The sequence below is a fragment of the Balaenoptera borealis genome, assembly GCF_965194805.1.
Source record: "Balaenoptera borealis genome assembly, chromosome: 4".
Lineage (NCBI taxonomy): Eukaryota > Metazoa > Chordata > Mammalia > Artiodactyla > Balaenopteridae > Balaenoptera > Balaenoptera borealis.
Window position 1 is genome coordinate 148,700,660 of NC_138861.1, and position 27,913 is coordinate 148,728,572.

At 63.3% G+C, this 27,913-nt stretch overlaps 1 protein-coding gene across 6 annotated transcripts in view; it reads right to left on the reverse strand.

Moving 5' to 3' along the window:
• Positions 1-27,747, reverse strand: part of SH3BP2 (SH3 domain binding protein 2) — a 35,714-nt gene extending 7,967 nt beyond the window's left edge. For 2 of the 6 annotated variants that reach the window (XM_082389306.1, XM_082389305.1), the window contains exons 1-4: positions 4,112-4,290; positions 2,955-3,094; positions 1,675-1,777; positions 58-175 (exon numbers count right to left, since the gene is read on the reverse strand). In XM_082389306.1, the coding sequence (XP_082245432.1) occupies positions 58-175; positions 1,675-1,777; positions 2,955-3,094; positions 4,112-4,275 (525 nt within the window). In that variant the 5' untranslated portion in view covers positions 4,276-4,290. Of the gene's footprint in view, positions 1-57; positions 176-1,674; positions 1,778-2,954; positions 3,095-3,350; positions 3,559-4,111; positions 4,291-9,071; positions 9,277-27,615 lie in introns of those variants that run through there. The other 4 variants (XM_082389308.1, XM_082389307.1, XM_082389310.1 and 1 more) reach the window with 4 other exon arrangements.
• Between the last annotated feature and the right edge of the window lie 166 nt (positions 27,748-27,913).

The window sequence follows — 27,913 nt, forward strand, 5'->3', positions numbered from 1 at the left end:
GGGGGCCCTGATAGTTCCCCGTCCCCACAAGGCAGGTCCAACCCGGCCCCCCATCACCTTGCGCTCATCCTCAGAGGAGGCAGAGAAGAACCACGTGCGGTGCTTCTTGCTGATGTGGACGATCTTGAAGGGGAAGACGTTGCTGGACGTCGTCTCCTCAGCTGCCCGCATCACCCTGAGGGCAGTGCCAGTGGTCACCATGCAGCCCATGCCCGCAGGGACGGCCCAAGCACAGCCCCGCCCCTGGACAGGACTTGGCACCCAGCACCACGCCCCGAGGGACACGGGAAGATCTGGATGGTCGGCCCATCGATGCTGTTGGCTGAAGGCCTGGATGCGTCAGGCAGAAGGAGGCGTGTGGGCAAGGGTGGGCAGTGAGCGGAGGGCGCAGGGGTCCAGGAGGGCTTCCAGGGAGCAGCGCGTGCAGGGCTCTGAGACGAGGACATGCCACCCTCGCTGCCCACCAATGCTACTTTACTTGGATGCCTCGGGCCCCGCCTGGCCCCTGGCCTACCTCCTGGGGACCCTCATGGGGCTCGTGTCACCCTCAGCCCTGCCCCTGCTGCCAGGTGGCTGGCCTGAGAACATTTCAGGGAAGTGACTCACTGTGGCCGCTCCTGCAGCCAGGACATGGGGTTTGCGGAGAGATCACAAAGTCTACCATGGGGGGCGCTGTCAGGCTGGGCGCCTGGGGCAGGTGTGTCCATCCGGCCCATCAGAGGGCCTGGACCATCCCCTGCTGCAAGGCTGCACTCCCACCAGGCCAGGGGTGGTGTGTTTGGGGAAAGGAAATGTCCCTCCCCAGGGGACCCCAGAGCTCTGATCCACCAGTGCCCGCTGGCAGCCACAGGGCCCTGGAGCCTCCCCCGGCCTCCACCTGGGGGTTGGGCACTGGGCTGGGTGCTTGGGGCAAGTTTCCCTACTGAGCTTGTGGCCAGCATGTGAGTGCAGGCCTAGAGTCACTCCCCAAGGGCACCAGTCCTGCCACTGACACCATGGGACACTCAGGTTCTCATAGGCAGGAAGGGCTGGGCCCTCCCGGGGGGCAGGAGGCACAGACTAATGCCATTGTGTGCAGGGCCTGGGTGGTGTGACACCAAGACCTAAAGCCAGGAATCACATTTGACCCCCTCCCCCCACACCGTGCAGGCCCCTGAGGCCGTGGGAGGGCCCACACGTGCCAACATGCCCCATCCCCCGGGGGGGGGGGGGAGGTGGGGGGAGCCCCAGTGCCCACGAGTCAGAGAGCTCCTTGAGGGCAGGCTCGTGGCCAACTGATAGACTGGCAGCCCACAGCGGGGAACTGGCCCCAGCCTGGGAGGCCCCGGGAGCCAGGGGGGCCTGGGGCAGGGCCTGGGGTAGTGGGCTGGGCTCTTGGCCAGAAGGAGGCGGAGATGGTTGAGGGGGAAAAGGTGGGGAGAAAGGAGGGATGCAGAAGTCACTGGGGACTCTGTAGAGCAGGCTGTTGCAACCCTTGAGGCTGATAAAGCGGCAGGAAGCCCCAGCCTCGTCCCCAGGCCCTCGGCAACGGCCTGAGGCCAGGATGGAGCGCAGAGGCTGGACCCGTCCGAAGGGCTGGGGGTGTGAACCATCTCAGGAAAGCCTGGACTTGCCTTGGGTGGGAACCGGGGCGAACCCGCCGGCCGTGGGGCTGGGGGTCAGTGGGGCACTTACCGGTTGTAGCCACTCAGCGAGAAGGCGCCCTGTGGGGAGGCGGACGTGCTGCTCTTGAAGTAGTAGATGCAGCGCTTGTGGATGATGACGAAGCGCAGGGGCCCTGCGAGCGGGGCGGCGGGGCGAGGGCAGGGGCTGAGCCTCTGGGCAGGCCCCACTCCAGGGACCACGCCTGGAGGCCCTGGGCGACTCCAGGCCAGGCCTCCTGCCGCCTCCCCAGGAGTCTACCGTGGGGCCAAATGCTGACAGAAGGATGGGCATGCTGGTCCCTCCAGGGCAGGGGACATTCAGGGGGCCGTGTGGCGCTACCACAGGCCCCAGGGACAAGGGACTAAAGTGGCTCGAGGAAGGGCAGAGCCAGGGCCAGAGGCCCAGGGAGGCCACAGAGCCGCCTTGCTGCGTGGAGTGAGGCTGGGGGCAAAGAAGCCCAGAGATCTTGCCAACAAGAGCCACTGGTGTGGAGCCAGTTATGGTGAGAACCCCCGGGGCTACTGCCCCATCCCTGAGCAGCCCCTCCCAGGCCTGGAGGCGGCTCATTTACAGCCCCTCCTTGGAGGCTCCCCGTTCAAAGAGGAGAGCAGACCAATCGGAGCCCACAGAGAAACCAAACCCGTCAGCCTGGGGCACCTCAACCAGGCAGCACAGGGCCAGGGAGTCCCTGGCAAAGGGCACAGCTTGAGCAAAGGCATGGGACGCTCGTGGCGGGTCAGAGGGGTGGGCAAGGCCCTGATGCTCCTGGGCTTCAGTGTCTCGAAGCCTGGGCATCTCCCAGGCCTGGGGGCTCTCTCCCTCTCCCAGCCTGCTGTCCTAGGCACCAGAGCCCCGGTCTCATGAAGCTCTGGAGGTCCAGCACCCAGATGGCTGTTGGCCTGGTACGTGGGTTCATTGCAGACGGAGTGACTGCCTGACTCACTGAACACCCACCTGATAAGGCGAGGGCACCACCCAGGGGCCAGTCCTACCAGGCCAACAAGGGCTCCCGCCCCTGGCCACAGGTTGAAGCTCCCTTGGCCAGCTGGTCAGCACTGTGCACCAAATGCCCTCCTATCTCCACCCGCTGCACCACCCCAGACCCTTCCACAGTCCTGGGGGCTGGGGAGGCCAACCTCAGGGCCCCGAGGGGGTGCCGGCAGGGAGAGAAGGGAAACTCTGGAGGGCCCACCAGGTAAGGAAGGAAGAAGAGGCTCAGAAAGGAAGGGCGCTTGGCCAAGGAGGTCCAGTGGGGCTCAGCCCTGCCCCCACGTCCTCCCATTGTGCTCCCCACCACCCAGGGGACTCACATTTGAGCAGCTGCAGCTGGGTGCCGCCCTTCTTGTGCAGGTAGCCAGCCTTGGCCACACCCCCAGGCATGGTCAGCAAATTCTGGGCACCAATGGCCTTCATGGGGACGGGCCAGTGCATCTCCTCGGCCGCCATGAAGCTACAATACAAAGGGAAGGGGACACGTCTCAGCCAGGGGTGGGGGCCGCACCCTCGCCAAACGGGGCCAGGACAATCGTTTGGTGGGTTGGCTGGGATCCTCACTGTCTACCAGTCAGCCTGGGGCATGGTTTGGGCAGGGACCACCCAGTGCATGGTCTCCAGGGGCAGGCTGCCTGCCTCAGGGTTAACCCAGGCCCGCAGGGCCCTACATTCCAGGCCCGGCTGTAAGGCCCCGCCACTTAACAGCCTCTTACTCATGTTCCAGCTGCTCTCCCAGAAACCTGGCAGGTTCTTTCAGTTTCACACTTCCGGCCTCTGCCTGGAATGACTGCTATCCCTCCTCACACGGAGAACTCCTACTTGTCCTTCAATACCCAGATTCAGACTCCCCTCTTCCGTGACGCACCTCAAGGCCCAGTCACATTCGGGGCCTCCCGCACCCCTGGTCCCTCTGAACAGCACCCACCCACCCTGCACTGTTTTATCCAGTGCCTGCCCCCACCCCACCTGGGGCCTGGTCCGTCCCGGGGCCCCAGTGGAGTTGGAGGAGCAGTTCGGGTCAGACCCAGAGGCCCAGCCTTGCTGGAACTCCTGCCCCATCCCCAAACACACACACACACACAAAGAAAACCACTCCGCTCTCAGCAAACCGGCAGGCTCCAACAGATGTTTACCGCCTCCCGCCTCGCCGGACGCCTGCCCCTCGGCCCCTGCCCAGGTCGCTCGGGCTGCCCCCTCCAGCTCCACCTGCGCACAAAGCCACCCCTCTGGCCTGCGCCCCAACCAACAGTGGAGCCTCCGACAAAGCGCGCCACCCCCGCGCCCGCCCGGCGGCCCGCACCGGACAGAGCCCCGCGGGCGTAGGGAGGATGGGGCCCCGCGCCCATCCGCCCCGGGAGGTGCTGGCAGACGGACAGGCCCCCGCCCCGTCCGGAGCCCCCAGACCCGCCGGAGCCGGCCCCCGCCCGCCTTTGTTCCCGCCGGAAGCGCCGGCTCGGTCCGGCTCGGTCCTCACAGCGTCCACGCGGCGGGCACGGCCGGCTTCGGGGGGTCGGCCCGCGCCCGCCTCCCCTGCGCGCACCGACACGGCATCGGGCCGCGCGCCCGGGCCGCCGCCTCGCCCGCGGCGCCCTCCTCCCGCCGACACCGGGCCCGCGGCCGCAGCCCCTCGCCCGCCATGCCGCCCCGCCCCCTGCCCGGCCGCCGGCTCCGCCCCTCGCAGGTGAGGCGCCGCCCCGCCCGTCAGCCCGCGGGGCCTCAGTTTCCCCGCCGGCCGCTGCGAGGGTGGGGGCGCGGGGGCGCGGGGCGGACGCCTGAGGGGCCGCCCGGAGGCGAACGGGCAGCCGGCCTCACGGCCCCGCGCGGCTGGAGGGCCCCCGACCGCCCCCACACCCGGGCCCCAGCCCCTCCGGCTCCTGGCGGCGGAGACCCTGGGAAAGTGCCGCCTCCTCCTCCCTGAGCCCCGGCCCGGTGCACCTCTGTCAAGGGTGGTGCGGGCCGCCCCGCCTCCCGGGGCTGAGCTGGAGTTGAAGCGGGGCTGGCTGGCGAGTTTCCCCTCCCTCCGCCCCCCGGGGCGCGAGCACTCAGGCTCCCGGGCGGGGCTGCCGGTCCCCCCTCGTTCCTCCCCCGTGGCCCCCTCTGGGCGGGCTGCGTCGCCTGTCTGACTCGGGATTCCCTGCAGGGGTCAGGGCTCCCGTCCTTGGCAGCTCCACCTGCCTGGAAGGATGCGGGCACCTCTCCCAGGAGCCCCCTAGGCTGGCTACAGGCTGGCCTCCCAAGCATGCTGCCTTCTTCTACCTCCGCTCGCATACAGGCTGCCACCGAGATGGGCCACCTGCAGCAGAGGGTGGGTCTAACAGCTTGCGCCCTGCTCCCACCCAGCGGGCGGTCCCTGGCTTCCAGGCCTCTGCCTCAGGCCAGCGCTCTGGCCCCTTCCCGCTGCAGCCAGCCCCTGCCGCTCACGCCTCTACCGCAGCCTCCCTACACTGAGGCTGCACCAGCCTCTGTGCCTGTTCCCGGTGCCCTTGCCAACGCCACACCCCCAGCATTCCCAGCCCTCTAGGCTGCCTCCTCGCAGCGCCCTGCCTGTGCGCCTCGCCACCACCTCCGGGCAGCCCCACCCCACCTCCTCTCCTCAGTTCCCTCCCTGGCCTGCAGTCTCGTTCCTCCATCACCCTCCCCTCTCCACAGGCTCCAACACGCACGCCATGCCCATCACTGCTCTGTTCTAAAGCTCCAGGATCTGCTCATGTCCAGCTGGCCCTTCCGGATCCAGCCCCTGTGGACCTTTCTCACGGGCTGCCCTCCAGCCCTCCACCTCCCGTGTGTGTGCCTGCACCAGCCAGGCCCGTGGCTCCTGTTACTCAAATCCACCGCGCTCCCCCCTTCAGGCCTCTGTCCACACTGTTCCCACTGCCTGCTGTTACAACTGAGCTAACTCACCGTCAAGAGTTGGTTCAAATGAACACCAGTCCTTCACAAACTCTTCCAAAAGCCGAAGAGCGAGGCACTCATTCTAAGAGGTCGGCGTTACCTTGATACCAAAACCAAAGACCTCGCAAGAAAAGAAAACTACAGACCAATATCCCTGTGAATGTCGGCGTAAAGTCCCTCATCAAAATACTAGCAAACTGAATCCAGCATCACATAAAAAGGATTCTACACCACGTGGGATTTACCCTAGGAATGCAAGCTTCATTTAACATTCAAAATTCAAAAAATGTAGGGAATTGCCTGGTGGTCCAGTGGTTAGGACTCAGCGCTTTCACTGCCAGGGCCTGGGTTCAATCCCTGGTGGGGGAACTAAGATCTCGAAAGCCTCACGGCACAGCCAAAACAACAACAACAACAAAAAACCCAAAAAACAAAATTCAAAGCAGGTAATACATTGTATCAATCTAATAAAGAACAAAAACCACATGCTCATGCCAATAGATGCAGAAAAAGCATTTGACAATCCTTCATAATAAGAACACTCAACCAACTAGGAGGGGAGGAACCTCCCCAACCTGGTAAAGGACATCTATGAAGAACCGAGAGCTAACATCATAAACAATGGTGAGTGACTGAAAGTGTTCCCCTACAAGCAGGGACAAGGCAAGGACATCAGCTCTTGCCACTTCTATTCAACATTGTACCAGAGGTTCTAGCCAGGACAATTACGCAAGAAGAAGCAATAAAAGCTATGCAGGTTGGGAAGGAAAAAGTAAAACTATTCAGAGATTAGATGATTAGAAAATCCAAGGGATCCACTAAAGAAAGAATGATTAGAACTGATAAACAAGCTCAGCAAGGTGGCAGGATACCAGATGGATACACAAAAATCAGTCCTATTTCTCTACACTAGCAACGAACAATCCAAAAATGAAAGAGAGTTAACTCGGGCTTCCCTGGTGGCGCAGCGGTTAAGAATCCGCCTGCCAATGCAGGGGACACGGGTTCGAGCCCTGGTCCAGGAGGATCCCACATGCCGCAGAGCAACTAAGCCTGTGTGCCACAACTACTGAGCCCACGTGCCACAACTACTGAGCCCACGTGCCACAACTACTGAGCCTGCGCTCCATCGCCTCCTCCCCCATCTGTAAGGAGACCTGGCATCTGTGTGGGGCAGGGGCTGCCAGAGGCAGAGCTGAGGACTGATGGGGCCCACCCCTCGTCCTGGCTCCACACCTGAGCGAGCATGGGGAAGGAGCCCGGGCGGCCTGTGGTCCCACCCTGGTCACCTCGTGGCCAGGCAGGTGCAGGCCTGTGAGGGGCTCAGTCTCGCCTGGCCACCGTCCCTCTGTGGGCAGGAGGAGGGCTCTTGGGTGTCCACGGGCTGACCTTGGGTGGGGAGGGTGGGTTGTAGCAGGCCTGGTCGTGCTCCACCTTCACCTCCCCTGGGAATGTCCCTGCTTCAGGGACAGACACTGATATCCCCCGCCCCTCTCCAGAAGATGGACCATCGAAGGGGAAGCTCATCCTGATGGCCGGATATCCTCTGGCTGCCCGGCCCTGCCCTGCACCACTGGGGGAGCTGGGTTGGGACCCGCCCAGGAGCACAGTGCCTGGCACACTCCCCAGTCTCTGCTCTGTGCCCACCGCCACCTTCTCTCTCAGCTGAGATTGGTCTGTGTGACCCAAGGCCCGAGGCTGCAGGGGTGAGGGCAGAACAGGCCAGGGAAAGCTGCTCTTTCCCACAGAGACAGCCCCATTGGGCTCCAGGAAGCGCAGCCTCTGTGGCTTCCACCAGCCTTGGGGCTGTGAGCCTCCGGGGCGTGTGGTCATCCCCTGCACAGGTCCACACGTTAGCTGTGGCTCTGCACACGCGGTCATTGTCACAGACGGTGCACCCAGACAGGATGTGTGCGTGAGCCGCACGGCGGAGGCAGAAGGTTCTGTGTGTGCACGTCAGTGTGTGTGCACACGCGTGTGTACAGGTGTGAGCCTGTGCACCAGAGCGGAGCTGGAGGGCAGGGTTCCCTCGGCTCTCCTCTCCCGCACCTGCAGGTGCGGCCTTGGCTGTGGTGGGAGCTGGCACCTCGTGGGACCACAGGGTCGGGGTTCCGTCAGTGGTGACCAGGCCGCCCGTGTGTGGGAGCTGCAGGGCGAGGGGGGCCTGGGGGTCCCAGGCCCGAGGGAGAAGAGACCAGGTCCCCCAGTGCACTCACTCACACCTATGCACACACTCAGTCGTCATAGGCACACATGCAGGCTTACACACTCACACCCGAAGACACACTCTCACACACCCACCTGCACATAATCATACATGCACACGTACACACATGCACTCACACAGGCTCACACTCATACGTACGCACACACTCATCCGCACATGTACACGCTCACATTCATTCTTATACATGCACTCATTCTCACACATGCCTGCTTGCACTCAAATGTACTCATACACACACACTGACTCACGTGTATATTCACACACACACACACACACACACACACACACACACACAGCCTCCAGGGGCTAGCAGGACCTTTCATGGGTGGCCCCAGTGCCCGGGGCAGACAGCTTGGGCACAGGTCAGAGTCATCATCATCACCCCGCAGCCCTGCTCTGGTCCAGCACCAAGTCTGACCCGACAGCTCATTAAACCCCACAGGCGTTGCTTTACCCCCATCTCACAGACGAGGACACTAATAAACAAGCTCAGCAAGTCGTCAACTCGCGTGGAGCACACCGGGCACTCACCGTGGGGACCAGCCTCTGTGCTTCTCGGGGACCACCCCACGTCACCATCCTAACACCCCCTGTGTGAACCTGTGTCATCCCAACGTCACTGATGAAGACACCGAGGCTCAGAGAAGCTGAGTAACTCAGAAGTCATACAGCCGGTGAAGAGTGGAGCGCTCAGCCTGTCCCGCCCGGCACAGAGCGGGCGCTAGGTGGCGCTGGAGGGGCGGGGCCCCAGCGCCTCTTGGTTCCGGCTCTCCTTTCAGTTTCTCCTCCCTCTTCCTCTTCCCAGAATCTTGCTCCATAAAAGAATGAAAACCAAAAATCTCCAATGAAGGCCAGTGACCAGCCATGCCAGAGGGAGGGAGGGAGGCACGACCTGGGCTGGGGTCCCTGAGACCCTGAGGCTCTGCGGCTCCCTGCCAGGCCCCCCAGCACGGCGCTCCCAGGGCAGGCAGGCAGTGGGAGCTCACACAGCTCTCCGTGTCCCCGCAGTGCAGGCACACAACATCACACTCACACACGCACACACACAATGTGTGTGCACCCAGGACCCAAACGCCAAGGCCACCCAGGCAGGGCAGCACTTGATCAGGGGGCGGGGTTGTCCTCTCTGGGCTCCCACTTGCCCCGTCCAGCTGAGGGCTCTCCTCTAGAGGGCCCAGGGCCAGCGTCCTGTGCGCCCCACCGCGGGCCCCGTTGAGGGGGTCTCTGACTCCACACGGGGCCTCCCTGAGCGGCCCTACAGGTGCTGGGCCGGCACCACCCCCCGAGCCCCCAGCCCCAGGGCCGCCCCGCTGACCTGGTGGCACTGACCCAGCACATGACTGTCTTCCTGCCTGGCGACGGCTTGGGGGCAGGTGTCCTGGGGCCCAGGAAGGCCATGTGGCTCAGGGGCCACAGGGCGGGGCTTCAGCCGGCCTCCCCCAGGCAGGCGAGGCGTGGTGCCCCGCGCAGCCCAGAGTGCCGGGCCAGCTACGCCCGCGGAGCCTCCTGCTGACAGCCGCCTGCTGCATCTGGGCCCCGTGGCCTCCAGGGCTTCCTCCCCGCCCAGGGCTTCCTGTTGCTGGGCCCCTGGGCAGCCCCGGCTAGCCAGCACTTCCTGCCTTCCACCCTTTGAGGTCCTGAGGCCCAGCGCTGTGCCCGGTCAGTGCCGTGTGGCCTGCTGGCTTTTGGCCACGCCCACTGTGGCCAGAGACCACAGCTCGCCAGGCCCTGGGATGAGGCCAGCTGTGCCCCCTGGGAGGCAGCGCCCCACCGGTCCCCCCCCAGGGCCACCTCTGTACGTTTGACTTCTTCCCAGCAATTCACTGAAGCCCCGAAGCCCAGGGCGCCAGGCCCGGCCTCCCTGACCCCAGAGACAGCCACACAAGAAGTCGGTGCTTATGCCCCGCATGGGGAGCTCACTACTACCCGGGCATGCTCCCACCACCACCACGGGCGCCACTGCCCAGCTCTGCCTTCCGAGGCTACACAGAGCAGCTGTGCCTCTGGCACCAGAGCCTTCTGCGTTTCAAGGTGGCCACCTCTCTGCCCTTTGACACCAAGGGACCAAGGGATGGGTTCCGAGCCTGGGCCCAGGCATCGGCCCATCACCTTCCCTCTGTCCCCCAAGCCTTCTGCCCCACCCCATCCCCCCATGCCAGGGACAGCCTCTGTGACAGAGCTGCTGTGACAGAGCAGTGATCGCCACTCTCCGCTGCCTCCGTGAACACCTGGCTGGCTAGAAAGCACTTAGAACCCGCGTGGCAAAGCAAAGTCCTGTCAGTCCCTGACTGGGTCCCTCCCGAGCCTGCTCTGCCCCGCCAAGCCGGCCTTCCTCCCCCGCCCGGGTCAAGCCCAGGCTGCTTGGTGCTGAGCCCCCAGGCCCCCTGCCTCTCCTCCGCTGAGCTTGGGTCTCAAGGTCACACCTCGCCCAGGGAGGACAAGACCAGCTGGAGGAAGGAGTGCTTTGGGGCCACGCCATGCCAGGATTTGAGGGTGACAGAGGCCCCAGACTACAGGGTCCTCGGGCGTTGCAAAGGCCTCGTCCTGCCCGCCAGGTTTCCCAGGGCATAGCCCCACAGCCGGCTGTGCCAGCGCCTAGTCAGCCCGCATCCCTGCGTGTCGGGGCCTGAGGGAGGCGGGCCCTGGGTCTCCATCTCCCGCTGTGTGCACAGCCCCAGACCCCTGCCAAGGTCCCCGCACCACCCGGGGGCCGGTCTGGGGTGTGAGACTACCTGCTATCTCCTGGAGGATGGGGAGCTGGGGCTTTTGTGTACGAGCAGTCCTCAGGGCGGGACCCTGGCCTCCGCAGCCTGTGTCAGCCTCAGTGCCCTCTGTGGCCGTGGGCAGGTCATGCCTTCAGCAGAAAGCTGACCACGACAGACGGACGGGTGGTGGCAATGGGGAGGTTCAGTGGGGCCCCCTGCCCTTCCCCTTCGCAGCCTGCCCCGAGTGGGGAGAGGGCCCCCAGTCAGACTCAGCTGGGCACCCCGCCCACCTCTATCCTCTGCCAGCTGCGGGCCTCAAGTTACTGACTTAGCCTCTCTGAGCCTTAGTTTCTTCATCGGTGCTGAGGGTTGAGATAAAATAGCAGGTTAGGAGCCCCTGGGGCTTGGGCGGCCAGGACAAGCCAGTGGAGCAGTTCTGGGACAGGGCAGGGGCTTCAAGGGGCTGTGAGTGAGGTCCAGAGGAGGTGCCAGCAGGCACTGGATCAGGGGCGGCCTCCAGACGAGGGGCCAGCTTTGACTGAGAAGGAGTTTGCTGGGGCAGGGGTGGCCTGAGGAAGTCAAAGTCCGGGCAGCAAGTGGCCAGAGCCGGGGGAGGGTGGGGGGCGGCGGGGGGGAGGGGGAGGGCGTGGGTGCAGGCCTGCAGATGAGAACTGCCCGGAACCGGGAGCCGGCCGGCTCTCCCTGGGACACCCCATCCCTCACTGGGGAGACGGAAGGATGGATCAGGAGGCCTGGGGTCCAGGAGCCACAGCCTCCCCTTGCCCCTGCCCCAGGAGGGCCACGCCGCACTATCCACAGCAGAGGCGGAGTAGGCAGAGGGCCACGCCCGCTGGAGCCCTGGCCCAGCACTGCGATGCCGCAGGGGCACTCACGGCCCCGAGCAGAGGGACAGGGCTCTCCGTGGGAGTCAGACCTGCGTCGGCCCCTTCCCCAACCCTATTCCCTCTGGGCGTCTGAGGTCAGGATTCCCGGGCTGCTTTGTGACCTCTGAAGGCCCCGCCACTCCAGGCCTCTGTTCCTCCCTGTGCCCTCCCATCTCCCGAGGCAGCATTTCATCCCTGCAGCAAATAACACAGCGATTCACATTCCTCAAACAGAGGACATTCAGGGCCCCTCCTTCAATAGTGGGAGCTCCACGACCTTTCACACTGTGCTGAGAATAACCAGCCCCCAAGCAGCGAGATGTGTGGGGTTGGGGTCCCTGCCCTCGGCAGCTCTGGTCTTCCACCCCACCCTCCCCAAGTTGTAGCTCCTCCCCCAGTTGTAGCTCCTCCCCCAGCTCCCAGGGCGGCTGCCTCTAAGTGCCAGGCTTGGGGACCACCCACCATGCCAGATGCAGCACACTTAGCAGGGTGGGTGGGACTAGACAAGCGGCCGGGCAGGGGCCAAGAGTCAGCCTGAAAAAGAGGAAGGGAGAGCCTTCTGGGCTCCTGGGGTCCTCAGCCTGCTCTGGTGCCGGCAAAAGCCCAGGCAAATGCCCACCACCTCTGCAGCAGGCCATGGAGCTTGCCCCACCCTGATGCTCACAGCCCACTCACCTGCAGTGACCATGGGGACACTAGGGTTCAAAGAGCAGGGCACTGGCCGGGCCGATGGCCAGGGAACAGAGGTGTGGCGACTGCAACCACGTCCCTGGGAACCCCGGCCCGGTGTCTCCCGCAGTCTCCCAGAGCCCCGTGCCCAGTCTGGTGCCCACCTGTCACCTTCATGCCAAGGAGGGTCTGCCAGGCTCAGGGAGGGCCCTGGGCCCAGGGAAGGGTGACTGACACCTCCACTCATGAAAACCTCAAGCTCTCAAAATAAGACGCTTTGCATCAGTCCCTCACAAAGGGCCCAGGGCCACCCACAGCCAGCCTGGGACCCACCTACTTAGTCCCCACCCTCCCGGGCCAGGGCCACGAGCCCTTCCCCTCTCTGAGCCTCACTCCTCTCCGCACAGGTGCTGTAACCTGCCTTCCTGCGCAGGGCTGCAAGGATTCCGGGAATTTGGTCCTGGGTACCATCCAGCTGGGCAGAGGGAGCGAGTGGCATAGAGGGTAGGGTCCTGGTCACGGGCACCCAGTGTAGTGGGCTGAATGGGGGCCCCCAGAGACACATGTCCAAGTCCCGGTCCCTGGGAACTATGATCACGACCTTATTTGGAAAAAGGATCTTTGCATATGTAATGAAGGATCTCACCATGGTTTGGCCAGATGGGCCCTAAATCCAACAACGAGCATCCTTATAACAGACAAAAGAGAAGGGGGAAAAAAAACTCAGAAAAAGAGATCAGACTTGTGGTTACCAGAGGCGGAGGGTGGAAGGAGGAGGAATTGCAGGAAGGTGGTCAAAAGGTACAAACTTCCAGTTATGAAATAAATAAATCCTGGGGGTGGAATTGCAACACGGTGACTGTAGCCAACAGTGCTGTATGATATGCAGGAAAGTTGTAAAGAAAGTAAATCCTAAGAGTTCTCATCACAAGGAAACATTTTTTTCCCTTTTTTCTTTTCTTTTTATTGTTTCTGTATAAGAAGATGGATGTTAGCTGAACCTATTGTGGTAATCATCTCACAATATATGCAAATCAACCATCATGCTGTGTGCCTTAAACTTAAAAATAAAAAGAGAGGGCTTCCCTGGTGGCGCAGTGGTTGAGAGTCTGCCTGTCAATGCAGGAGACACGGGTTCGAGCCCTGGTCTGGGAAGATCCCACATGCCGCGGAGCAACTGGGCCCGTGAGCCACAATTACTGAGCCTGCGCGTCTGGAGCCTGTGCTCCACAACAAGAGAGGCCGCGATAGTGAGAGGCCCACGCACCGCGATGAGGAGTGGCCCCCGCTTGCCGCAACTAGAGAAAGCCCTCGCACAGAAACGAAGACCCAACACAGCCATAAATAAATAAATAAATAAATAAATAAATAAATAAATAAACATTTTTCAAAAATAAAAACAGAGAGAGAGAAAAGACACAGAGGAGAAGGTGATGTGAAGACAGAAGCAGAGATTGGAGTGATGTGGCCATAAACCAAGGAAGCCGAGGGCTGCAGGCAGCCACTAGAAGCTGGAAGACAAAGAAGGAAGGATTCTCCCCTGGAGCCTCCCGTGGGAGCGTGGCCCTGCTGACACCTTGATTTTGGAGTCTGGCCCCAGGACTGTGAGAATAAATTTCTGCTTTTTTCAGCCCCCAGCTTGTGGTACTTTGTTAGGGCAGCCGTGGGAAACTATTCTACACGGGGACTCGCCGAAGTTCTTCCCCCGGATGAACTCACAGTCCGTTTGAAGTCCTGGGCGTGCCAGCAGGGTGAGGCCCCCCCTGTGTGAGGCCCCCCGTGGGCATCCAGCTGGATAGGGTCAACCTGACTGGGCCTCCCTGGGCTTCCACAGCCCCACCACGGCCTCACCACCTCCCACCCTTCCCGTGCACGGCGTCGGAGGCCACCCCCAGCCTACACCCACCAGACTTGCGGGGCCCACCTCCTGACCCTGGTTCCCACCCCTGGCCAGCCCTTCCTTGGCTCCGTCCGGCCATTGCCACCACGAAGCAGAGGCCAGGCTGGTTCCCTGGCTGAGTGTATGGGGTCTGGCCCCTGCTTGCTGCCCTGAGCCCTCGACTCTGGGCCTGTCACACAGGACCACCGTGCCCCACTCTGAGCACGTGCAATCTTCTCCACCTGGAAACTATATCCTCTCCAACAAATGCTCCCTCATCCTCTGAAAACAGAACCGTCTAGAACCTCACCCCTCCTCTGCAATCTCCAAGTCAATGGCACAGCCTTGCCCACCAGGGTGTCACATGTGTATGCATCCCTAGCGCTCCCCATGGGCCTGGGTCCCGCTGAATCCCCAGAGCCCAGTGCCTGGCCCACAGAAGGGGCCAAGAGCCCGATGGATGGGTAGACAGATGGGTCCAGCGTCACATCTACACACACGGCCGTACCCCTGATGTGGCTATACCAGCACATGCCTGGACCTCAGAGCCAGCGTGGAGCACTAATCTGACCCCCACCAAGAACTGATGCCCAGTGGCTGTAGCAAAGTCCCATGGCCCCAGGACCCCTGCCTGGTGAGGTAAGCCGCCGGCCAGCAGTGGGTGAGCGCTGGAGTGTGCTCATTGCAAAACAGAGAACAGGCCAGCATCCCCCGAAGACAGCAGTGTGCTGGGGTCTAGGAGGCCCCCAGGGGCTCCTCAGGGCTGCCCAGGGTGGAGGCGAGAGGCAGTCCAGCCACTCCCGTGTCGGCGGCAAAGGGAATTAGGGGAAGTGCAGAAAGAGGCCCACGTGCACAGCTGCCCACATGGAACCTGGGCTTCTGAGGGTGGTGGCCAAATGGGGTTTCTACGCTGGGACCCTCGGCCCTCGAGCTCTGTCCCCGTAGAGGACTCGTAAAGCCCACGTGTCCCTGGACGACCCCCACTCCGCCCCATAGCAAGTTGGGGCCCTCCTCTCCAGGCCCGGTGTCTCTGCCTCTAGCAAACATTCCCAAACTGGGCTGCATCTCTCAAGGGCCGGAGTCGAGGGCTGCATTAGCCTGGGGAGCAGAGCCGGGGCCCCTCAGAGAGTCGGGGCCGCTGCACCCCCCACACCTGGTGCGGGACACACTCAGCAGAGCCCTGGGGAGGAGGGAGCTCGGGCCTGGCCAGGAAGGAGCAGCGTGTGGGTGGGAGGGAGGACGGCTGGGCAGGGGCTCCAGGCCCAGGGTCCCTGTCCTTGGATACGGCCACGGTGGGTGGGGGTCGGTCTGGGGGAAGCAAAGGTTAGCATCGTCACTCTCTCGGCTCAAACCACAAGCCAGCAGAGGCGTTTCAGGATTCACACTTCAGTTCATCATGACACCGACAAGTTTCCACTTTTCAATTGCTTGAGGAAAAAGCTCTCCAGAGTGCTGACGTGTGGGCCGGGCCCACCCCCGCGTTCCTGGCCCCTCGGCTGCCCGCGGACGCTCACGGCTGCGCATCACAGCCGGCGCGGGCACCGCAGGTTCCCAGGCCCGCCCGCCAGGACGGGGCTGCTCCACCGCGGGACCCTGGCAGGCAGGACGGCGCGGTGGTGGCGGCACAGGCTTCCTTGGGGACAGGATGGGCTCAGTCCTAACCTTGCGGCCCACAGCTCCTGTGCGGGGCTGTCCCGAGGACCAGCGGGCATGGCTGGGGGGCGGGGTGACTCCAGGGATTCCGTCGGCCACGCCGTCGTCACCGTCACGTCAGGAAGGGAGAGCGCTCTCAACCGCCCCTGCTCAAAGCCAGGCGACACCTTCCCATCCTGCCCCCGTGGGTCTGGAGCCCCGAGTATCCCCGCCTCCTTGCTCACCACTGGCCCCATCTGAGCCACGCTCCCAGGGTTGAAAATTCCACCCGAGGGTGACGGACATCTTTGCCCAGTGCTGTGCTCGGCCTGGAGCGACATCTCCCTTCCCCTTGGTCCCACCCCTGCCTCCTCCGCCCCACGTCCAGACCCACTACCTGCACACACAGCCCCTGCCCTTCTCCAGCGTAGGCTCCGCCCACATGCAGGGCCACACTGACTGCGGCATTTTCAGCCTGTCTGTTGACTCTCTGACCCTCCTTCGACACAGCTCGATGGGGGGTGACATGACAGCCACTCCTTGTGTCTGTCCCTTGCAGTGTCCCCAGCATGAAGCTGGCCTGGGCACCTCCTGCAGCAGGAACAGATCCCACCTCACTAGCTGGACACTCCCGACTCCGCATGGGGTCCCATCACGGAGCTCGTTCACTGAATGAAACCGTTCATCTCTCCCTAAGACCCCCACTGCTCCATCCCTGCGGGGCCTCTGGCTGCAATGACAATGCCTAGTGTGGGGGCTCTGCCACCCACTGAGCAAGGCCTGGACACCCTGGGAGTGACCTCGGCCGGGCACTTGACCTCTCCCAGTCTCACTGTTCTCACCATCCTTGCCCACAAAGCGACCAGCAACCGGCACCGGCAGAGCAGGTGTAGGGCCTGGACAACGCACCCTCAGGCCCCGAGCGCCCGGTGGGCCGAGCCCAGGCAGACCAGGCTGCCCAACACTGCTGCCCACCCTCCAGGGGCCAAGGGGGTGTGGCTGGGCTGGAATCTGCCGAGCCCCGTTGTCAGGTGGCCCAGAAGGGGACAGACCATCTCCTCTGAGGTCACTCCCGGCAGACGAGGAACATGCAGAGGGCAGGACTTCCCCAAACCCAGCCCGCTCCACCCTCTTCCCAGCGGCCACCGTGCATGCTCCTTGGGTCATGTCACCGTGGCTTCCTCAGCACTCCAGAGCCTGGCCCTCAGTGGAGGGTCTGGTCCCCGACATCAGCCCCAGGCCTCAGGAGCACAGGCTACCACCAGCCAGACCCTGCTGGGGACACATGTACATGTCACATCCTGTGGAGACACGTCCCCACTTGCTGAAGCCAAGGCAGGGGGGTCACGAAGGCTGGGGGCGCTTTCCTGTCTACGGTCAACCTCTTGTGACAGGAGGGCCAAGTCAGTGGGCCAGGGCAGGGGGCACCCTCTGGGAATGTCCGCCCAGTGCCAAGCCGTCAGCCCCCATGGCCCACTCAGTCCCCAACTGCCCATCTCCTGCTCTCCCGATGAGGAAGCTGAGGCTGAGTGGGCTGCAGCAGTGGCCACATAGCCAGCACCACCCATGTGGCCCAGAGCCGGGGCCACCTCACCCACACCATGCAGCCTGGCACTTCCTGCCAAGCCTGGCTCTGAGGGGCATGAGGAGGAGAAGGAGCCCCAGGGCCTACTTTCAGGAAGGACGCCAGCTCCCACCCGGCAGAGAACCCAGCAGCCCAGAGGAGGGCTCCAGGCTCTGGCCAGGAGGCTGGGGCACACGGGGGTGGGACACACGACTGGGGATGCGGGCACATGCCAGCCTGTCCTCGTGAATTCAGGGTCTGCTTCTGTTTTACACGTATTCCCAGAGCCCAGGGGGAGCTGGTCAGGAGACTGTCCCAGCCACAAGCCCCCACCCTGAGCCCTGTTCACCACTGCCACCGGTACTGGGACGGAGGGAGGCCATCAGGGCATCGCCACCTGTCAGCAAACGCTGCACCCTTCACCCCCGGATCTGCTGGGGAGGCAGCCACCTCTGACTCACATCCTTGTGACAATGCTTCCACCCAGATGGGGTGACACATCAGCCAGCATCCGCACGCCATAGCCAAACAAGAAGATCACATGGAAAGTGTCTTGAGTAGCAAAGAGCTTGTGCAAAGGGCCTGGGGTTGGGGTGAGAGGAGGCATCCAGAGAGACCTGGCCCCACTGCTACTTGCAGGAGCCGAGGCTGGCCCTGACAGGCACGCTGCAGGGACACTTGCTGTCCGCCAGTGCCAGGCCAGGGCAGCTGTACGAGCCCTCCACACTGGCAACCACCTGCTGGGGCATCCCAGGGTAGGCCACCAGGGGCACTGACCTTGACACTAGTAACATCTGTTCCTTTACTCATCTCTTTAGGATCTTTCGTGCCATGGTGGCCTCCCTCAGACCACAGGAACCAGAAAGTTCCTGAGTACCTTACAGCATTTCACCAAGTCAGGGCTCCCGGGTCAGGGCAAAGGGCATCAGGACCCAGGGGCATGAGGTGTGGCCCCGCATCTCAGCTCCTCCATATACTGCTGGGGGTCCCTGGACCACTCACTCACCTAGGAACCTGGTTCACCAATTGTCCAGAGGTGTTTTGGTCTCCTGCCCACCCTGCCACAGGCTGGAACCCGTCAAGGCCAAGTCCATACCACAAGGTCCCTTCCCTCCTTCTCACTTCAGCATTTTAGGGTTTGGTGTCTCTTCAGTTTTAATCCATTTATTTTTATCCTTTTATCACTAATGTTAATTTTTTTTTTGGCCGCACAGCCTGCAGGATCTTAGCTCCCGGACCTGGGAGCGAACCCCGCGCCCCCTGTGGTGCAAGTGCAGAGTCTTAACCACTGAACCACCAGGGAAGTCCCCCTAATGTTAATATTTTTAGGCTGTTTTCAAACATTTTTTTCTTTGACGCTGTTGATTAACCTTCACTCTCTGAGTTTTTTATTTTATTGCATTGTTTCTGCTTATTTATTTATTTATTTATTTATTATTTTTGGCTGTGTTGGGTCTTCGTTTCTGCGCGAGGGCTTTCTCCAATTGCGGCAAGCGGGGGCCACTCCTCATCGCGGTGCGCGGGCCTCTCACTATCGCGGCCGCTCTTGTTGCGGAGCACAGGCTCCAGACGCGCAGGCTCAGCAGTTGTGGCTCCCGGGCTTAGTCGCTCCGCGGCATGTGGGATCTTCCCAGACCAGGGCTCGAACCCGTGTCCCCTGCATTGGCAGGCAGATTCCTAACCAGTGCGCCACCAGGGAAGCCCTTGTTTCTGCTTTGGCTCACCTTTTACTCCTTGGTCAATTTTAAGTTGGCCTTAGGAGGGTCTTGCCCTCTCACTGGCTACTTCCTGGGGTTCCCCGCAGGCTCGTGGGGGGGGGCGCCCTGTGACGGGGCAGCCCCTCCGCCGGGCTGCCGTGGACGGGGGCTGGGGGAGCAGGCCGCAGCCACTCCCAGGCCTGGGTCTCTGGCTGGACAGAGGCACACCCAGAAGGGAGGGAGCCAGAGGCCGCAGGAAGAGGCACGGACAGAGGGGCAAAAGAGGGAAGGAGGAGCAGGCCGGCCCCCGATGTGGTGTGGGGAACCGAGAAGCTGTTCCTCCTCAGCCTGGGAGCCCCGGGCCAGGCGCTGGATGGATGACTCACGGCCCTGGCTCCCCTCCGAGCCCCTCAGCTGGGCCCGCTGGCCTGACTGTTCCCAGGCGCCCTCACACTGCCCCATTGTTCGGAGGCCCAGCGAGAAGAAGGGTCTGGCGGTGGGCCCAGGATGGCGGGAAGGGGGCCCAGCCCCAGCTCTCCTGCCCCTCCTGGGCAGCCTTGACAGACAGGACAGGGGACAGGAGGGGGTGGGGGAGGGCTGTCTCTGAGCCCCTCCATCCAGCCATCCTGCCATCCTCCCAAGGCCGGTGGTCCTGCAGGATCTTGCGCCCCGGCCCCTGTCTCTGAGCCACTGTCCCAGCCACAGCTGGGAGGCAACTCTCAAAGGCAACTGGGCTCAGTCTGAGGTTCAAGGCCGTCACCCCGTTGGTGCTCAGCCACGGCGGACGGCTCGCACGCCTTCCCTGACCGCCTCGTGCTGTCCCCACCCTGCAAACTTAGGTCACCCCGGGACACCCTGATGCCCCACAGCCAGGCTGGGGAGTGGTGCCCTCAGGGGACCTCAGAGCCCAGTGCAGGGCTGGAGGAGAGGGCCTCTGCTCAGGCTTCTCCCCCTGCTCCCTTCCTCCAGGCCCACCCCCTTCCACTGGCACAGCAGCCTTAGAAAGCTTCCCCAGATCCCACAGGCAAAGTGCCCACGGGGCCCTTGTGGACAAGGCAAATCCTCTCATCTAACCCTCAGCCTAACTAAGCCTCCCAGAGGCAAGGTGGCTTCTGATGGTCAGCAGAGCCAGGGGTCAAGCTCCCGAGTGCCAGCCCCTAAGGCCTCCTCCTGGCTGGGGACCTGCCACCGGGCTGGGGCAGCCTGCACCGGGTTGGGGAGGGGCACGGCTCGGTGGTGCTATAGGGAAACCCTCCCCCTCCCCAGGGAGACAGCCATGGGGTCACACCACTGTCACCAGAAAAGCCAGCAATGAGGACTGGGGGTGCGGGGGGCGGAGGGCAGAGTCAGTACTACCAGAGCCGGGTGCTACCCCACGTCTGCCTTCCCCCCGCCCTGGCGGCCCCTCAGCGCGGGTCACTGACTCCACCCTGGTCAGCTGAACCCCTGCGCCCACCGCACACCTAGCCCTCCTGCAGGTCCGATTCACCTGCTTTTGCCCAAGCTCCTTACAGCCCCTGCTGCGGTGCGGGTATGTGCGGTGGGGGGTAGGAGGCAGTCTTAAGACCCCAGAGTAAGCTTTCAAACCACAAACCAGCCTCTGCTCAAAACCCTCCCATGGGGGCTTCCTTGGTGGCGCAGTGGTTAAGAATCCTCCTGCCAATGCAGGGGACACGGGTTCGAGCCCTGTTTCGGGAAGATCCCCCATGCCATGGAGCAACTAAGCCCGTGTGCCACAACTACTGAGCCCACACACCACAACTACTGAGCCCGTGTGCCACAACTACTGAGCCCGTGTGCCACTACTGAGCCCGTGAGCCACAACTACTGAGCCCATGCACCACAACTACTGAGCCTGCGCTCTAGAGCCCGCGAGCCACAACTACTGAGCCCACGTCTCACAACTACTGAAACCCATGCACCTAGAGCCCGTGCTCCACAGCAAGAGAAGCCACCGCAATGAGGAGCCCCCGCACCGCAACCAAGAGTAGCCCCCGCTCGCCACAACTAGAGAAAGCCTGCGCGCAGCAACGAAGACCCAACGCAGCCCAAAATAAACAAATAAATAAATAAATTTATAAATAAATAAATGTATTAAAAAAAAAACCCTCCCATGCCCGACCTCTCAGCCTGGCCCCTCCTGCCCACTTCCTGCTCCCACCCCAAGAAGGCCCTACCCGAAATGGCACCTCCTACACCATTCTTGGGGGCCGCCCCCTGCAGGGCGAGGACGTGCCTGTTGCCTTGCCTCCGCAGGGCTGGGCCTGGGGCTGCCTGTGGGGAGGGGCCCCTGCGGGTCCTCCAGGCGGCAGGTGCATCAACTCGGAGGCCACTGGGGTGGGGCCGTCCCCTCCTGCTTCCCAAGGCCTCACTCTGGAACAACTACATGTTGGTGCCTGGCTGGCAGGAACCTTGGGCTTGGGGCAGGGCCTCCTAGGTCCTGTGTGTGTGTGGGGGTGTCTCTTTCTCAACACTCATCCTTCTCCAGTAACTTCCTGCCCCCAGAGCAGGCACGGCCACCACTGACCACAGAACTTCACCCTCCTGGGCACATTCTCGAGAGAACGGAAGGCTGATCTCAGAGAGCTCCCGTCCCAGGTGGCAAACCTTCCAAGGCTGGTGCCCAGGAACCCCAGGATGGCTGGGCAACTGAGGCATGGGCTCCATGCCTCACTCCATTTTATAGCAAGTGGACACCAGGGCCACTGGCGCTGAGGCCCGGCTGGGCCAGAACCCGGGCCCTGCGTGCAGCCTGGGGCTCCCCCTTACCCCACCCTCAGGTCCGGGACACCTCCTCTGACAGAAGGACCAGGCATCGGCCTCCTCTGGCAGCTGCAGCCCAAGGTCTGGAACCAGATTAGGCTGGGTCCTGGTGAGGCCCCAAAGGGAAGTGGTTCCAGAGTCTCCTGCCCCCATGGCCCACCCCTGAGCAGCTCCGCTGTGTGGCAAGGAGCCGGCACTGGGGGCCCCAGCCCTGGTGCAGCGAAGTGTCAGGGTGGGGTCCCCTGGAGCAGCATATCCTTCCCCCTGCGTGAGATTCTAGAGAAGTCAGGAGGTGGGGGGCCTGGGGGAGGACTTCGTGGGGGCCGGCTGGTCAGTGGGGCCGCAGCACAACATCGACAAGCTCCCGAGATGCGGGCTGGGGGGTACGTGGTGGTGATACCTCCTGCGGGAGGCTCAGGCTCTGTCCCCAAGTGCCCTCGGCCCCGCCAAGATCTGGGTGGCTCAGCAGGGAGGCTGTAGTGGCCTGGCGCTGACCCTGGGGGCTCTGAGGCCGTCTCGTGCGCCCAGCTCGCAGCCGGGCAGTACCATGGATCCCACCCAGCATCCAACGGCCACCCTGCGCTCCTAGAGGTTTCAGGCCAGACGGTGATGGCAATGGGAAGCCGCCTCTCGTCCTGTGCTGAAGGGCAGGGGACGCGGCCACTCCGTCCTCTGCCCACCGTGGTCAAACCCACCAGCTGATCACTGACCTGCGTGCCAGGGCCCGGCCCCCAGCACTGTGTCTGCCTGGCCATCAGGGGACCCAGCGGCTCTGTGCCAGCTGCTATGCCCCTTGAGAAAGGGTCTTCCTTTTCTGGCCTCAAATAGGAGGAGAGGAAGCAGCTGGGGTTACGGACGACATTCCTCAGGAGACAAGGTGAGTTTCCTGGCATGCCCCCTTCCCCCTCCCACCTGTCCACGCAGGGCTCCCAGGCCCGCCTTTCTGGCTCCTTCCCCACCACTCTCCTACTGGTGGCAGATCTAATCTTGCCAGGCGCCATCTGGGGCACTGGGTCTCTGGGACCCAAAGACCAGGTCTCCGCTGTGGCCGGTGGGTCAGGGGAGCTCAGGCTGACCGCAATCTTGGCCCCAACGTGTGTCTCTAGGAAGGAACAGCCAAGGAGAAAGGAACGGCTTCCACTTAGGGTGGAGCGCCCCAGACTCCCCGCCTGTCTCCCCGTCTGAACCACTGCTGGGGCCCCTGAGACCAGGTGCCCGCAGTGGTGACTGTTAAGGGCTGCGGCCGCTGGAGCCCACGGCCAGGGGGCCGTGATAGAAACCTGGAGGGGTTCACACAAGGCCAGAGCACAACCACCCACTGTGATCTGATTGGAAATGTCACCAGCCGGGCGGCAGACTCCTTCCAGGATAACGGGGCACCTGTGTCTCTGATGTGGAAGCAGGAGGTAAACACACTGGGCTTCAGGTCTGTGGGAGCTCCTGGGATGCTCTACAGGGGGTCGTCCCTCTTCTGGGCCAGGCCCACGTGGGCACTGCTGGGCAAGGGCACTCAATTGTGTCCCTGTCCTTCGTGAGTCCCCGGTTGGGCAGGGGGAAGCAGACAGGTAGACAAGGTGACCAGGGAACGGGCTGGGGCTTGTAGAAGGCACCTAGCTCCGGGAAGCAGGGGCGGGGGCCAGGGAGGGTCCCTGAGCACCAAGCAGGACAGACACTTATGCCTTTTATTAAACTGCTTCCGAGGGAGAGAGTGGCAGGGCGGGCCAGACAGGCTGAGCTGCGACCTCTCCATGCCTGGCCCTGGGCCTGGTACACAGGGCACCCAGCATGAACGACAGGAGCAGAGGTCTGGGGGCAGCAGCTTTCTGAAGGGCACCCACCACTGCCGCAGGAGCAGAGCTCGGTGTGGGGTGGCACGGGCCCAGGCGCCCAGCCAGGGCCCTAAGTGGACTGTGGGTGCTGCCCCCGGCTCCCAAGGCTTTGGGGTCAAGCCAAGGCCTACCCTGCTATTCCAGGCCCCTAGGTCGACCCCTGACCTCACATCACCTTGCAGGGGGCAGCCAGCAGTGAGGGCTGGGGCCACAGGGGCAGCCGGGGTATGAGGACCCAGAGCTCTCTAATGCCACAGAACAATGTTGCCAGATTACAACATCCCCTTGGGCAAGGCTAGAGGAAATCCCCCAAACGGAGCTGCAGGGTCAAGGGCAGGGAGGCCCCAGCCTGGGACAGGGCTCAAGATCCCACAGTGAGGGCTCCTCTGCAGCGCCTCATTTAACTTTTCCGAGGACACCATGAGTTTTAACTGTTTTTAACCCCATTTCACAAGGAGGGACCTGAAGTCCAGAGAGTCCCCGAGACGTGAAGGGGACAGGCTGCCCCAGCGCTGCGAATGCGGCCCCCGACTACTTCCTGGGAGAAGCTGTGCTGGCTCCGAGAAGCCCCCGGGAAGCCTTCCCTGGGCTGGCTCAGCCCCCAGCCGTGGGGCAGCCCACCCTCCTCCCAGCAGGCATGGAGCCAACTTGGGGCGCTCACCCGTCAGCCTGGCAGCTCCTGGAGACAGGGACCTCCCCTGCCTCTGCAGGTTCCAGCAGGCAGACGCCCCACACCCCAACCAGCGGCCTGGAACGTGGTTGGCAGTGGGCCGCCCCTACCCTGGGCTCAGCCAGCATGCAATAAACGTCTGATTCACAAGGAAGCAGAGGGCACTTCTCGGAATCGCAGCACAGCTGCAGGGGAAGGAGTACGGATACCAGGAGGGTGCCCTGCCAGCCCCTCAGGCCCCGCCGACCGCCCCAGGCCACTGCCTCGGACACCGAGCCCACACACTTCCCGGAGGCCAGCAGGCAAGGAGCACCAGAGCCCGCTGTGGCTAGCCCACGGGGGCCAAGGATCAGTCGCCTCTGGACCTGGGGACCGGGTGAAAGAAGCGCCAGTCCTGCCAGCAAGTTCCAGCGTGGTTCATGACCTGGGACGGGGACGGGCAGGGGCTAACCTGCAGGTGGCCCCAAAGCTGGAACCTCAGAAGTTCTGCCGCCCGGGGAGAAGCAGGGCAGTGGGGGGACCTCAAGCACCGTGAGGCCTCCTCCCTGATGAGGGCCCAGCCTTGTTTTGCACTTCACTGGGATGGCGCCTGGAGTTCAAGGGCAACTCAGGAGCCTGGCCCCCGAGCCCAAATCCTTTAGTGTGGCCCAGAGCCAGGGGCTTCTATCACTTGAGGGTGGAGAAGCGTAATTCACTAAGGAGGCTCAGGTCTCCTGGCCGTGGCTGAGAGGCAGCTCCATTTCTCTCGGCATCATCCTGGCTGCCCTCCGGTGCCTAGGCCCAGGGGTGGTAAGGAGGCACCACGAGAGTGCCCTGCCAACCCCTCAGGCCCCACCGACCTCCCCAGGCCACTGCCTCAGCGACCGAGCCTACACCCTTCCCGGAGGCCAGCAGGCAAGGACCAGGAGGTGGGCGCTGCTGAGCCTGCCTGCCTGAGGCTACAAAGAGCCCAGAATGCTCCCCCTCCCCGCCTCTGGGACTTGAGTGGCCCACATGTGGCACTGTCCCCAGCCCTTGGATGACTGGTCAGGGCCACTGGAGAGATCCAGAGGCCTTTTGGAGACAGGCCACCTACCTGTGGGTAGGATTTCAGCGTCCTGACAGCCCCCTCTCCCTGCCTAGGCCCCTGTGCACTTTCATCCATGCCCCCATCCACACTCTCACCACATCCGGTGCACACCAGGCCACTCTGGTCAAACTGGTCTGCCACCCTCCCCGCTGCCAGCCTCTGGCTCAGTCTGTCCCTACCTTCATGGTTGTCCGCGTGGCTCAGACAGCCCTCCTGCTGATTGCAAACCCTGCGTTCAATGGCCGCCTGCCGCCCACCTCCCTCAGCCAGGCTGCCGAGTGCTGACCGTGCTCCCTGGGGTTATCAGAGAACCACATACGTGCATGCCCAGGCCTTACTGAGGCCATCTATTAGCCAGCCAATGAGGGGAGAGTGGGGCCTGCCAGTCCCTGACCCTTGGTGTCCCATGATAGAGCTTCAAGGACAGAAACCAGGAGGACCCAGGTGGTTCCCTGAGCCTGGCCACTCCTGAGACTCTGGCCTTTGCCATGAGACCCAAGCGGGCAGGGACCTAGGAGCCTGCCCTTTGCCCCAGATCTCTCCAGGCCCAGCCCCACCCCCACTCCCAAGCAGAGGTGGCCCAGCTATCCCTGCTCTCCAGCCCTGAGGGCCAGGGAAAGCACCCCAGTGGCTCACAGTTACTGAACACCAATCATGTGCCACCACCAGCCCCTGGACATTCAAAACCACCTATAAGGCAGAAAGTGGTTCACTACCCCCATTTTACAGATGAGGAAACAGGCTCAGCAGTGTGAAGCCCCCAGGCCAAGATCACACAGCTAGTAAATGGTGGCAGCCGGATTCAAAGCCAGGGCCCAGCCCCTCTGTGTGTCTCTCTGTGCTCCCTCAGGCTTCCCCCATGTAGGCCTGCAAGCTTGCGGGCACCCATGTTGGGGGAAGGATGGTGGGGGCTGACTCAGCATCTCACGTTCCTCTGTCCATGTGAACAGGAAGGGCCAAGGGAGGTTTGGATGCGCCCACCCTCCTATCTCTCCCAGGCTGGCCTCCTTGTTGGGCTCCTCCCTGACTCTGCAGGCCTGAGGGACTCCCCAGGAAGGCCAGGCCCTCTGTCAGCACCCCTCTTTCCTGATGGCCAACAGGGACTCGCCTGGGCCATCTACCTATCTGTCCTTCTGCCTGCCCCCTCTGGCCAGGGTGTGCCCCAACATGGGGCACAGAGCCAAGTAATGGAGTGGTGGCTGGGAGGGGGGCGGTGGGGGAGGGAGGGGAATTTGACAGAATTCTCACCTTGGAGCCCCCATCCTGGCCTCCTGGTCTACGTGGAGTGGAGCCCTGACTCCCAGAGGGCCCTCTGCGCCGGTGCCCTGGGTATCGGACACAATGGGAGGAGACCCAGGAGATAATGGAGCCCAGCCCCCTTCTCTGGTCTCGCAGAGCCTGGGACAGAGAGGGCAGAGGGCCGACCCAGGGTTACACTGAAGTCAATGCCGGGCTAGACCTAAACCTGGAAATCTACGCTGACTCCAGGACTTGCCACGCTCCCTTGGCTGTCAAACTGTCGTGAAAAAATTCTACACATCATCATCACTGCAGGTAACATTTCCTGAGCCCCCTCTGTGCTAGGGTCTGGTTACCTGCCTCATCAGCAAGATCACATGCGTGTCCTCGACTCGGCAATCCCAGGGGTCCCGCACGGAACCCCGCCCCAGGCCAGGGTCACTTAGAGGGGCCCTTTACTCAGCATGGCCACCTGACCAGCAGGCACGGACGTCATCAGAGTTGACAGATGGGCAAACCGAGGCACAGAGAGAGGCTGTGAGGCGCTCAGGGTCCAGCAGGGCGGCAGAGGGAGTGAGCTCCAGGCTTGCACTCTGCAGTGGGGCTCAGGCCCCCTCAACACCCCCAGTGGGAGCACGGTCAGCACTTCACCAGGGCAAGCGGAGGCCCAGAGCAGCAGGAAAGAGCCAGGCTGCTGGGAGGGGCCGGCCCACATGTGGAAGGACGTCTGTCCCCGACCCCCAACTCTCTGACACTCGCTGTCCCCCAGAATAAGAGTCGCAGACAGCCCCAGGGTCACTGGGCTATCAGTCACTCACACTTCAGTGTGAGTCAGTTCCAACAGGCAGCTTTTCTCCACCCTTCGTTGCGCGGGCTGAGGTAAGGAAAGTTTGGATTACCGGGAGGAGGTGGACGCAAATTCCCCGCCCGGGCCTTCGGAGGCCGGGATGTGTGGGTCATGTAATGGGAGCCTGCGGCGGTCTGCGAGCCCCAGGGGCCTGGGGAAGCGGAGGCCAGAGTGACGAGGGGGACGCGGGACAGACGCGACGCCCTCGCCCCCGCCCCTAGGCCTCCAGGGTGCACCCCGCGCACCCCCGAACTCGCGCGCTTCCTCGGGCAGTGGCGCCGCCAGGCCCGGCGCGCGCTGGAGCTGACCGCCCCCCGCCCGCCCTACGGAGAGGACCCCGGCCCCGGGGACTCCGGCCAGCCCTGGAGACTCGATCGCGCCCCGTCCCTCCGCGCCCGCTGCCGTGCCTTACCTGCCGAGGCTCTGCTCCCAGCCCGCGGGTCCTGCGTCCCGGCGGCGGCTCCCGGCTGGGCCGCCAGGCTCCCGCCCTCCCGGCGGGTAGCCAGGAGCCAGGTCCCGCCCGGAGCTGTGCCCGCCCCTTCTGTCTGGCCCCGTCCCGGCCCCGTGCCCCGCCCCGTACGCCCGGCCCCGCCCCTTCGACCTGGCCCTGCCCTAGGCTCCGGGCCACGCCTCTTCCATCCAACCCCGCCCCTTGACTCCCCTCCCAAAGAACCTGGCCCCGCCTCCTCGGGCTCCCTGGACCCATCCCA